General features: G+C 41.7%; 1 protein-coding gene across 1 annotated transcript in view; it reads right to left on the bottom strand.

The window, feature by feature from the left end:
- SYT14 (synaptotagmin 14) overlaps nt 1–13741 on the bottom strand; it is a 511604-nt gene that overhangs the window by 86037 nt on the left and 411826 nt on the right. The window contains exon 5 of the mRNA XM_053712745.1: nt 9303–9492. Coding sequence (XP_053568720.1) covers nt 9303–9492 — 190 coding nt within the window. The remainder of the gene's footprint in view (nt 1–9302; nt 9493–13741) is intronic.

The raw sequence follows: 13741 nt of genomic DNA, 5'->3' as shown, positions 1-13741 counted from the left end.
TGTCTACCAAGCCCATAGCCATCTGGGACTCAATGCTCCTTCAATCTGTGATTTAGGTGTCACAATGTCGTAGGACAGTGCAGGCAAATTAAATGGTTTGTTCGGTTGAACAGGTAGATGATGCAGAAAAACTGATGGAATTCCACGACCATCCTCTGTTCCTTAATGGGAGCTTTGTCAAGTTCAAGCTCTATCCATTGTGGGTATTGTAACTCATGTGAAGCCTCATTGTGCAAATTATCTGAAGGTAATCCGGTGGCAGGCAGAAGCACATCCACACAATCTGCATGGTGCCGATCTAGGGGAACGGATAAATCATTCAGTAGGGAAATAATGTGCTCTATTTCAACTAAGGAGTCTGAGTGGGCCTGGTGAGTGGTAAGATATTTTTTGCTCTGTGCTGAGATTTTTAGTGAAATACTTATAATCCCTTTTGATTACCTGCGGTCTGAAGGCGGCTCCAGAGCTGTGTTGTAAGGTCTACTGATCCTAAGACCAGGTCTGTGTCTCAATGTGGAAGAGGAGCAAGGGTGGTGGACCCTAGGTAATGTGGGTGATGGGGCCTCTAAAAGCTTCTCTCCAATCTGGACCGTGCCAGATCACGCTATGTGTTGGGAGAAAGTAGCAATCATGTGGTTCAGGGAGTGGTAGTTGTCTCCTCTTTACTTCGTTCACAGGTACTGCAGCATGTAGAAGAATTGCTGACTCACTAGGGCACAATCGTTTGCGGCCTAGGTCATGTGATCGACTTCACCAGCTTAGGATGTAGGGAGCCGGGAGCGCTGGCCTGTGTCGGAAGGGCTGGATCAGTCTCCAAAGCGAGTCGCTATATCAGGTAAGGGTATAGAGAAGGGTGATGCGATTTCACCTATTCAAAATTACTGGAGTTTTCTTGTTTGTTGGAAGTGCGCCATCTGGGCCTGTAGGCCAGTGAGTATATAGTTGGTGTACTCGATCAAAAGAAACAGATAGAGGTCCTCAAAGTTGTCTCCACAGATGGTAGAGGTATTTCAGGCAGGATCTGGAGAATAAGTGGTGTTTGGTAGCTCTCTAGGTACGGTTTACTTAGTAATAATTACAGAGCTGTGGCAGACTCCGCCCCCTATATATATATTTTTAAGACGACACCCCAAGGTATTGATCTAGGCCCATTTTGGTATATTTCATGCCACCATTTCACCGCCAAATGCAATACAAAAAATTGTACTTTTTTCACAAACTTTGGGTGTCTCACAGAAATTATTTACATAATGCTTGTGCAATCATAGCACAAATGTTTGTAAAAGTTTCTCTGGGATCCACTTTGTTCAGAAATAGCAGACATATATGGCTTTGCCATTGTTTTTTGGTAATTAGAAGGCCGCTAATTGCAGCTGCGCACCACACTTCTATTATTCCCGGCAGTGAAGGGGTTAATGAGTTAGCTTAAAAGGTTAATTTTAGCTTTAGTGTAGAGATTAGCCTCCACCTGACATTCCCCACCCCCTGATCCCTCCCAAACAGTTCTCTTCTCTCCCCCACTGGTAACCCCCCATCTTAGGTACTGGCAGACAGTATGCCAGTATGAAAAAATAAGTCTTTTTTTTTATTAAATAATTTTTTTTTAATTAATTTTTATATTTTCTGCAGTGTAGGATCCCCACTTAGCCCCCAATCTCCCTGATCCCCCCCAAACAGCTCTCTAACTCTCCCTATCATCCTCCATCTTAGGTACTGGCAGTACCTAAAAACTGAAAAAAATATTCAATTTTTTTTAAATATTATTTTTTATCTCCCTTTCTGTAGCGCAGTGTCCCCCCACCCCACCCATGATCTTTTTGTTAGGGGACCCCCACCACCCAGATCCCCTTTTATGCAGTATAGCTGCCCCATCCCTCCCTGTCCTTTTAGTTTTATTTTTTCCGTAGGTAGGGTCCTCCCACTCACTTCTTCCCGCCTCCCCATTTAGACCGCCCACCCTCCTCCCACCTTCACCTCCCGCAGGCAACAGCAGCGATCATTTCAGACGGTGACACACACAGTGTCACCTTCTGTAACGATCAGGCATCTGTCCTCATATGAAGCCGGAACACTGATCACGCTCCGGCTCCATATTAGGCAGATGCCTGAAGCTTCAGGAGCTCCAGATCTCAGCTGTAACTTAACAGCCGAGAGTGCTGGAGCACCCTGAAGCGACGACGTGTATATATACGTTGTGCGATACAATAGCCAAAGTACCGCACAACATATACGTCGTATTGGGTGAAGGGGTTAAGAGTTAACAGGACATTTAAGTCAAAACCGAAAGGCACATAGATGAATGACATCTTTGTATAGAAACATATTTACAATACAAAGGTATTGGCAAAAATGCTTATAGTAAAAGTTATCACTGTTTTAGTGTTAGCATTTTTCTCTGCATGTGCATGTGTAGCATAGCTAGATATTCTCAGTGCACCAGCATTTTAAATAATGAAGCTGCTTAGAGAGGCAGTGGGGCTTGTATCATGTAAGCAATGATGCAAATTGAGTCATTACCAGAAGATACAAGAACCTTAGGCTTTCTGGGCAAGTGCTGTATTTAAAATTCTGGTATATGGAGCATACTTAAGTATACTCTATAAACAGCTATATAAATTCAGTAGAAGCATTTTTTCTAATACATGTATATTGCAAAAATGCATCTGTTCAAAACTGAAATGCACCCGTGTGCAATTTTGTCTGGAATGTCCCTTTAATAGAAGGTATTAAGAAGTGTTAAATGAGAAAGCACCACTTTCAAAACTTAATCAACAACTTGTAATATGAGCACAATGAGCGCTAGTACTGGTTATGCACTTGAAAGTATAGGGTGTGCTAATTATCAGCTAGATTACAAGTTGTGCGTTAGGGTAAAAAAGCAGCGTTAAGAGGTCCTAACGCTGCTTTTTTAGGCCCGCTGCTATTACGAGTCTTGAAGGTTTAGGTGTACCGCACACTTCTTTGGCCTTACCGCAAAACGATTTACGTAAACTCCATAAAGTCTTTTTTCTATGGGACTTCCATAGCGCTGATATTATGAGTCTGTCCTGGGAGGCCAAAAAGTGAGCGGTACAGCCTACCCTGTCAAGAGTCCTAAAGCATTTAAAAGTCAGTAGTTAAGAGTTTTATGGTACAACGCCGTAACATAAAACTCATAACTAAAGTGCTAAAAAGTACACTAACACCCATAAACTACCTATTAACCCCTAAACCGAGGCTCTCCCGCATCGCAAACACTATAATAACATTTTAACCCCTAATCTGCCGCTCTGGACACCGCCGCCACCTACATTATATTTATGAACCCCTAATCTGCTGTCCCCAACATCGCCGACACCTACATTATATTTAATAACAACCTAATCTGCCGCCCCCAATGTCGCCGCAACCTACCTACACTTTTTAACCCCTAATCTGTCGCCCCCAATGTCGCTGTCAACATAATAAACATAATAACCCCTAAACCGCCGCACTCCCGCCTCCCAAAATTTAGTTAAATATTATTAACCCCTAATCTGCTGTCCCTAATATTGCCGCCACCTACCTACATTTATTAACCTCTAATCTGCCGCCCCCAACATCACCGCCACTATATTAAAGTTATTAACCCCTAAACCTAAGTCTAACCCTAACACCCCCTAACTTAAATATAATTTAAATAAATCTAAATAAAATTACTATCATTAACTACATTATTCCTATTTAAAACTAAATACTTACCTATAAAATAAACCCTAAGCTAGCTACACTATAACTAATAGTTACATTGTAGATATCTTAGGGTTTATTTTTATTTTACAGGCAAGTTTGTATTTATTTTAACTAGGTAGAATAGTTATTAAATAGTTATTAACTATTTATTAACTATCTAGCTAAAATAAAGACAGATTTACCGGTAAAATAAAACCTAACCTAAGTTATACTAACACCTAACACTACAATATAATAAAATTAAATACAATTACCTAAATTAAATTAGCTAAAGTACAAAAAAACAACACTAAATTACATAAAATAATAAACAAATTACAGATATTTAAACTAATTACACCTAATCTAATAGCCCTATTAAAATAAAAAAGCCCCCCCCAAATAAAACAAAACCTAGCCTAAACTAAACTACCAATAGCCCTTAAAAGGGCCTTTTGCGGGGCAATGCCCCAAAGTAATCAGCTCTTTTACCTGTAAAGAAAATATACAAACAACACCCCAACAGTAAAACCCACCACCCACACAACCAACCCCCTAAATAAAATACTATCTAAAAAAAACTAAGCTCCCCATTGCCCTGAAAAAGGCATTTGGATGGGCATTGCACTTAAAAGGGCAGTTAGCTCTTTTGCCGCCCAAACCCTAACCTAAAAATAAAACCCACACAATACACCCTTAAAAAACCCTAACACTAAGCCCCTGAAGATCGACTTACCGGGAGACGTCTTCATTCAAGCCAGGCCGAAGTCCTCAACGAAGGGAGAAGTCTTTATCCAAGCCGGGAGAAGTGGTCCTACAGACAGGCAGAAGTTTTCATCCAAGCCGGGCAGAAGTGGTCCTCCAGACGGGCAGAAGTCTTCATCTTCTATCTTCATCCATTCGGCACAGAGCTGGTCCATCTTCAAGACATCCGACGCGGAGCATCCTCTTCATCCGACGACTAAAGCTGAATGAAGGTACCTTTAAATGACGTCATCCAAGATGGCGTCCCTTAGATTCCGATTGGCTGATTTCTATCAGCCAATTGGAATTAAGGTAGAAAAAATCTGATTGGCTGATGTAGTTAATGGTAGGAATTATTAAGATTTATTTAAATTATATTTAAGTTAGTAGGAATTATTTAGATTTATTTAAATTATATTTAAGTTAGTGGGTGTTAGGTTTAGGGGTTAATAACTTTAAAATAGTGGCGGCGACGTTGGGGCGGCAGATTAGGGGTTAATAAATAGTATGTAGGTGTCGGCGATGTTGGGGGCAGCAGATTAGGGGTTAATAAGTGTAAGATTAGGGGTGTTTAGACTCAAGGTTCATGTTAGGTGTAGACATAACTTTTATTTCCCCATAGGAATCAATGGGGCTGCATTAGTGAGTTTTACGCAGTTTTTGCAGGTGTTAGACTTTTTTTTCAGTCGGCTCTCCCCGTTGATTCCTATGGGGAAATCGTGCACGAGCACGTTACACCAGCTCACCGCTGACTTAAGCAGCGCTGGTATTGTGCGGTAATGAGCAAAATTTTGCTCAACGCTCACTTCTTGTCTTTTAACGACGGGTTTCTGAAAACGCGTAATACCAGCGCTGCATGTAAGTGAGCGGTGAGGGAAAACTGCTTGTTAGCACCGCACAGCTCAAAACGAGAAACTCGTAATCTAGCCGTATGTTAAAATGCAACTAACAACTGCCCCGAAAAATAATATGCCTTGCGCAATCAGTATCTCTTCAATTGCAATCTGGTCTTATCTATTTAACCAAAAGAGGTTAATCACATAGCTAAAGTCCTGATCTAGAGCTGCAAGGACTGATTTAGAGCATGCCATTTTTCTTTTACAATATCCCTTTAAAGTGAATGTAAATTTTCAGCAATGAGTGCTCGGTTTTTAAAAATACTTTTAAAAACGGGGGCACTTTCATTGATGAAAGTTTACATTGCACCAGATTTGTAGAAAAACTTAGGGGCCTAGTTATCAAGCCGTCAACCTCAAATATGCTGCGTATTCCGCAGCGTATTTGTGGCGAGGCTGATACGCCTTAGTTATCAAAGGCTCGAGACCGGCAAAAGTAGAATTTTGTGACGTAAGCTTCGATCCGCCGGACTCAGTCCGACACAGATCGATTCTTACGTCACTCCAGATGTTCCGCACACAAGTGCGGCACATTCTCACTACTTTTGCTAGCTATCAAAAAACTAGCAGGTACGCTCGGCACTTTTACGGCCCAGCGTACCTGGTTTTCAAAGCGCCAGCCTGGAGGCGGCGGATCCCATAGGAATCAATGGGAGTCTGACCATAGCGAAAGTACAAGTTCGCTGCTGACAGACATCCCATTGATTTCTATGGGAGCTGTCTACACCTAACACCCTAACATGTACCCCGAGTCTAAACACCACTAATCTGACCCCCCCTACACCGCCGCAACTAAATAAAGTTATTACCCCCTAAACCGCCGCTCCCGGAGCCCACCGCAAGCTACTCTATACATATTAACCCCTAAACCGCCGCTCCCGGAGCCCACCGCAACTATAATAAATGTATTAACCCCTAAACCGCCGCTCCCTGAACCCGCCGCAACCTATATTAAATGTATTAACCCCTATCCTGCCCCCCCTACACCGTCGCCACCTATAATACATTTATTAACCCCTAATCTGCCCCCCCTACACCGTCGCCACCAATAATAAATTTATTAACCCCTATCCTGCCCCCCACTACGCCGCCGCCACTGTAATAAAATTATTAACCCCTAAACCTAACCCTAACCCTAACGCCCCCTAACTTCCCTAACTGATCGGAACAGCCAATAGAATGCGAACTCAATCTGATTGGCTGATTCCATCAGCCAATCAGATTTTCCTACCTTAATTCCGATTGGCTGATAGAATCCTATCAGCCAATCGGAATTGAGGGGACGCCATCTTGGATGACGTCCCTTAAAGGAGCCGTCATTCGTCGTAGTCCGTCGGTGAAGAAGGTGGTTCCGCGTCGGCGGAAGGAAGATTCAAGACCCGGCTTGGAAGATGACTTCGCCCGGATAGAAGACCTCTTCAGCGCCTCTTTGAAGATGACATCGGCCGGATCGAAGACTTCTTCAGCGCCGCCTGGATGATGACTTCATCGGATGGAAGATTTCTTCAGCGCCGCTTGGAGGATTAACTTCTTCCGCTCCGGATGTCCTCTTCAGTTCCATCGGTGGCTCGGCTGAGTGAAGACGACTCAAGGTAGGATGATCTTCAGGGGATTAGTGTTAGGTTTTTGTAAGGGGGGTTTGGGTTAGATTAGGGGTATGTGGGTGGTGGGTTTTAATGTTGGGGGGGGTTGTATTTTTATTTTACAGGCAAAAGAGCTGAACTTTTTGGGGCATGCCCCCACAAATGGCCCTTTTAAGGGCTGGTAAGGTAAAAGAGCTTTGAAATTTATGTAATTTAGAATAGGGTAGGGATTTTTTTTATTTTGGGGGGGTTTGTTATTTTATTAGGGGGCTTAGATTAGGTGTAAGTAACTTAAAATTGTTGTAATATTTTTAACATGTTTGTAACTTAATTTTTTATTTTTTGTAACTTAGCTTTTTTATTTTTTGTACTTTAGTTAGTTTATGTAATTGTATTTCATTGTAGTTCTTTGTAGGTAGTTTATTTAGTTAATTTAATGATAGTGTAGTATTAGGTTTAATTGTAACTTAAGTTAGGATTTATTTTACAGGTAATTTTATATTTCTTTTAGCTAGGTAGTTATTAAATAGTTAATAACTATTTAATAACTATTCTAACTAGCTAAAATAAATACAAAGTTACCTGTAAAATAAATATAAATCCTAAGATAGCTAGAATATAATTATTAATTATATTGTAGCTATCTTAGGGTTTATTTTACAGGTAAGTATTTAGTTTAAATAGGAATAATTTATTAAAGTATAGTGTAGTGTTAGGTGTAATTGTAACTTAGGTTAGGATTTATTTCACAGGTACATTTCTCTTTATTTTAGCTAGGTAAGCTATTAAATAGTTAATAACTATTTAATAGTTATTGTACATGGTTAAAATAAATTGAAAGGTACCTGTAAAATAAAAATAAATCCTAAGATAGCTAGAATATAATTATTATTTATATTGTAGCTATATTAGGGTTTATTTTAAAGGTAAGTATTTAGTTTTAAATAGGATTCATTTAGTTAATAAGAGTTAATTTATTTAGATTTATTTAATTAATATTTAAGTTAGGGGGGCGTTATGGTTAGGGTTAGACTTAGGTTTAGGGGTTAATCATTTTATTACAGTGGCGGCGGCGTAGTGGGGGGCAGGATAGGGGTTAATAAATTTATTATAGGTTGCGGCGGGTTCATGGAGCGGCGGTTTAGGGGTTAAACTATTTATTTAGTTGCGGAGAGGTGCGGGATCAGCAGGATAGGGGTTAATAATTTTATAATAGAGGGCGACGGTATAGGGGGGGCAGGATAGGGGTTACTAGGTATAATGTAGGTGGCAGCGGTGTCCGGGAGAGGCGGTTTAGGGGTTAATACATTTATCAGAGTTGCGGCAGGGTCTAGGAGCGGCGGTTTAGGGGTTAGTAACTTTATTGAGTTGCGGGGTGCTCCGGGGGCGCCGGTATAGGGGGTAGAACAGTGCAGTTTAGTGTGAGTGCTTAGTGACAGGCTAGCAATAAAGCTGGGAAAAAGCCGAAGGGCAGCGAGATCGGATGAGTGATAACTGTCACAGTCCGCTGCTCATCGCCCCGCGGCTTTTTGACAGCTTTATTTGATAACTTAGGCGTATTTTTTCAGGTCCGCGGCGGCGAAGGTAGGCGAGCTTAGGCGGACGTATTGGGCCGGCGAAGCCAGAAAAGTAGACGGCTTGATAACTAGCCCCCTTACTGTTTACTTCTCCAAAACCAGATTGCCGATCTCAGCCTCAGTTCCTCTGTACTGACGTCAGAAATTACAAAACCGCCAGAGCGTCCATCTCGTGATGCTCGGCTGTGATTGAAGGAAGCCGGTTTCGTCATTGCTGTGTTTGTACAGCAGGAAGAAGGCGGCGGGGGCTCGGCGATCCGGTTTGGGAGAAGTAAAAGGTAAGTATTTCTACAAATCCTGTGCAAAGTAAACTTTCATCAATGAAAGTGCCCCTGTTTTAAAAAGTATTTTTAAAAGCCGGGCACTCATTGCTGAAAATTGACATTCACTTTACGTAATGTCCAAAATTGGTTATGGTGGGATAAATAAAACATTACTACCTAACATAATGGTTAATAGCACATTTACTAAAATACCTGCAAACACCCTAATAATCTTTTGTAAATCACGAAAAAGAATTGTAATTTTTAACTTTTGCAATTGGAATAAATTAATTTTGTTAAGCCAATATTAAGCATTAATATACCTGGCTAAATTAATTATATGTTCATAGAAATGCTAAATATTAAAAAAACACTAAACATTTGTCTTTAAATATTCAGCTACACTAGTTTACAGCATCTGAATGTCACTGGCAGGTGCTCAAATTAAATGCTTTAGTTTTACGGATGTACATAGCCAGCATTAGGCTGTATTCCTCAAAGTGCTTATTCTCATTACAGTACATGAAAACAGAAAAGGTTTTTACTCACTGGGCGGTCTGTTTGCTGACAGATTTTTGAAGTGGCTCCCTTTTATCACTTCTGCTGAGAGTCTTCCAGTGGTGGCATTATAAAGAAGGCCGATAAGGATTTCGGGAGCTGAGCCGTGGGCCAGTGATTGACAGGAGGAGGTGCTTTCTGTGCATGACATTTCTGACATGCTCATTTGAGAATCACAACCCTGAAAGAATAAATAAATCTTAAGGAAACTGCTTATAAAAGAAACATAAAATAATGTGCACAAGAAAATGAATGAAATATAATCAGATTTCTTTTAGTATCTACACTGCATAAATACCAGCATATACTGATTGTAAAACATTGCTGTATACAAGGTGTCTTATCAGCGCAGAAGAAATGTTAGATGTTTCATGAGTTGAGATATAAAAGCTTTCTGCACTGCAAGCACAATAAACACAAAACAAGGCCCCCCCCCCCAACTCAGTAACACTATTTCTGGCTTGTAATTTAAGATTAAATCACCTGCCAAATGTAAGAATACCTTGGGGCCTAGTTATCAACGTGTCTACTTTACCTGCCTTTGCCGGCCCAATACGCCCGCCTAAGCTCGCCTACCATCGCCGCCGCGGACCTGAAAAATTTCGCCTAAGTTATCAATAAAGCTGTCAAAAAGCCGCGCACCAAGTACGGGGCGATGAGCAGCGGACTGTGATAGTTATCACTCATCCGATCTCGCTGCTCTTCGGCTTTTTGACAGCTTTATTGCTAGCCTGTCACTAAGCACCCACACTAACTACACTGTTCTACCCCCTATACCGGCGCCCCCCGCAACTAAATAAAGTTATTAACCCCTAAACCGCCGCTCCCGGACACCGCTGCAACTAAATAAAGTTATTAACCCCTAAACCGCCGCTCCCAGACACCGCCGCCACCTACATTATACCTAGTAACCCCTATCCTGCCCCCCCTATACCGCCGCCACCTATAATAAAGTTATTAACCCCTATCCTGCGGATCCCGGACCTCGCCGCAACTAAATAAATAGTTTAACCCCTAAACCGCCGCTCCCGGACCCCGCCGCAACCTATAAAAAACTTATTAACCCCTACACCGTCGCCACCTATAATAAATTTATTAACCCCTATCCTGCCCCCCCTACACCGCCGCCACTGTAATAAAATTATTAACCCCTAAACCTAAGTCTAACACTAACCCTAACACCCCCCTAACTTAAATATTAATTAAATACATCTAAATAATATTTCTCTTATTAACTAAATTAATCCTATTTAAAACTAAATACTTACCTTTAAAATAAACCCTAATATAGCTACAATATAAATAATAATTATATTGTAGCTATCTTAGGATTTATTTTTATTTTACAGGCAACTTTCAATTTATTTTAACTAGGTACAATAGCTATTAAATAGTTAATAACCGCTCCGCGTCGGCTCGTCTGAAGATGGCTCTGCTCCGGATGGATGAAGATTGAAGACACCGCATAGATGAAGACTTCTATCGGATGGAAGACCTTTTCAGCGCCGCCTGGATGTTGACTTCAATTGGGTTAGTGTTAGACTTAGGTTTAGGGGTTAATAATTTTATTACAGTGGCGACGGTGTAGGGGGGGCAGGATAGCGGTTAATAGGTATAATGTAGGTGGCGGCGGGGTCCGGGAGTGGCGGTTTGGGGGTTAATACATATATTATAGTTGCGGCGGGGACCGGCGGTTTAGGGGTTAACATATTTATTATAGCTTGCGGTGGGCTCCGGGAGCGGCGGTTTAGGGGGTAAACACTTTATTTAGTTGCGGCGGTGTAGGGGGGGACAGATTAGGGGTGTTTAGACTCAGGGTACATGTTAGGGTGTTAGGTGTAGACATCTCCCATAGGAATCAATGGGATGTCTGGCAGTAGCGAACATGAACTTTCACTATGGTTAGACTCCCATTGATTCCTATGAGATCCGCCGCCACCAGGGCGGCGGTTTGAAAACCAGGTACGCTGGGCCGGAAAAGTGCCGAGCGTACCTGCTAGTTTTTTGATAACTAGCAAAAGTAGTCAGATTGTACCGAACTTGTGTGCGGAACATCTGTTGTGACGTAAGAATCGATCTGTGTCGGACTGAGTCCATCACAAAATTCTACTTTTGCCGGTGTCCAGGGCTTGATGACTAAGGCGAATCAGCCTCGCCACAAAAACGCTGCAGAATTCCAGCGTATTTGAGGTTGACGGCTTGATAACTAGGCCCCCTTGAGAGTAAGTGGCTCAAATTACGGAGGAATACTCTGTACGTGCATAATTCAGCCTGTGTGTTAAAAACAATAAACACATTTCTCAGTTCACAGGTTGATTCAGCATTTTAATTTCAGTTATGATTTTTTTATTAATATTTTTCACCACTGCAACAACAAAATTTATGCTTGCCTGATAAATTATTTTATTTCCTGGCATGGAGAGTCCACAAATCCATTCAATTACTAGTAGAAATTCAAGTCCTGGCTACCAGGTGGAAGCAAAAAACACCCCAGCAAAGCTTCAAGTATCCTCCCACAATCCCCAGTCATTCAGCCGAGGAATCATGGAAAGAGAAGAGGACACAAAGGGTATAGAGGTGCCTGAGGTTTAGAAAATGACAAAAGCAGGCTTAATATTAAAATAAGGGCAGGTCGTTGGACTCTCCATGCCAGGAAAGAAAATCATTTCTGTGAAGAAGGATAAGGATAGAACGAAGGGCCGACAATTTCTTGGTTAATATTGCGGTCTGAAACCACCTTAGGAAATAATCCTAATTTAGTCTGAAGGACCGCCTTATCCACATGAAAAACATAATTTATGCTTACCTGATGAATTTATTTCTCTTGTAGTGTATCCAGTCCACGGATCATCCATTACTTATGGGATATTCTCCTTCCCAACAGGAAGTTGCAAGAGGATCACCCACAGCAGAGCTGCTATATAGCTCCTCCCCTCACTGCCATATCCAGTCATTTGACCGAAACAAGACGAGAAAGGAGAAACCATAGGGCGAAGTGGTGACCATAGTTTAATTAAAATTTAGACCTGCCTTAAAAGGACAGGGCGGGCCGTGGACTGGATACAGTACAAGAGAAATAAATTTATCAGGTAAGCATAAATTATGTTTTCTCTTGTTAAGTGTATCCAGTCCACGGATCATCCATTACTTATGGGATACCAATACCAAAGCTAAAGTACACGGATGATGGGAGGAACAAGGCAGGATTAAACGGAAGGAACCACTGCCTGAAGAACCTTTCTCCCAAAAACAGCTTCCGAAGAAGCAAAAGTATCAAATTTGTAAAATTTTGAAAAGGTGTGAAGCGAAGACCAAGTCGCAGCCTTGCAAATCTGTTCAACAGAGGCCTCATTTTTAAAGGCCCAGGTGGAAGCCACAGCTCTAGTAGAATGAGCTGTAATCCTTTCAGGGGGCTGCTGTCCAGCAGTCACATAGGCTAAGCGAATTATGTTCCGGAGCCAAAAGGAAAGAGAGGTTGCCGAAGCTTTTTGACCTCTCCTCTGTCCAGAGTAAACGACAAACAGGGAAGATGTTTGGCGAAAATCTTTAGTAGCTTGTAAGTAAAACTTCAAGGCACGGACTACGTCCAGATTATGTAAGAGACGTTCCTTCTTTGAAGAAGGATTAGGACACAATGATGGAACAATAATCTCTTGATTGATATTCTTGTTAGAAACCACCTTAGGTAAAACCCAGGTTTGGTACGCAGAACTACCTTATCTGCATGAAAAATCAGATATGGAGAATCACATTGTAAGGCAGATAGCTCAGAGACTCTTCGAGCCGAGGAAATAGCCATCAAAAACAGAACTTTCCAAGATAAAAGTTTAATATCAATGGAATGAAGGGGTTCAAACGGAACTCCTTGAAGAACTTTAAGAACCAAGTTTAAGCTCCACGGGGGAGCAACAGTTTTAAACACAGGCTTAATTCTAACCAAAGCCTGACAAAATGCCTGGACGTCTGGAACCTCTGCCAGACGCTTGTGCAAAAGAATAGACAGAGCAGAAATCTGTCCTTTTAAAGAACTAGCTGATAATCCTATGTCCAAACCCTCTTGGAGAAAGGACAATATCCTAGGAATCCTAACCTTACTCCATGAGTAATTCTTGGATTCACACCAAGATAGATATTTACGCCATATCTTATGGTAGATTTTCCTGGCGACAGGCTTTCGTGCCTGTATTAAGGTATCAATGACTGTCTCGGAGAAGCCACGCCTTGATAGAATCAAGCGTTCAATCTCCATGCAGTCAGTCTCAGAGAAATTAGATTTGGATGATTGAAAGGACCTTGTATTAGAAGGTCCTGCCTCAGAGGCAGAGTCCTGGTGGAAAGGATGACATGTCCACTAGGTCTGCATACCAGGTCCTGCGTGGCCACGCAGGCGCTATCAGAATCACCGATGCTCTCTCCTGCTTGATTTTGGC

This window comes from Bombina bombina, chromosome 4 (genome assembly GCF_027579735.1).
Source record: "Bombina bombina isolate aBomBom1 chromosome 4, aBomBom1.pri, whole genome shotgun sequence".
Taxonomy (NCBI): domain Eukaryota; kingdom Metazoa; phylum Chordata; class Amphibia; order Anura; family Bombinatoridae; genus Bombina; species Bombina bombina.
Note: the sequence above shows the minus strand (reverse complement) of the source record. Positions and strands in the feature narration are given on the sequence as shown.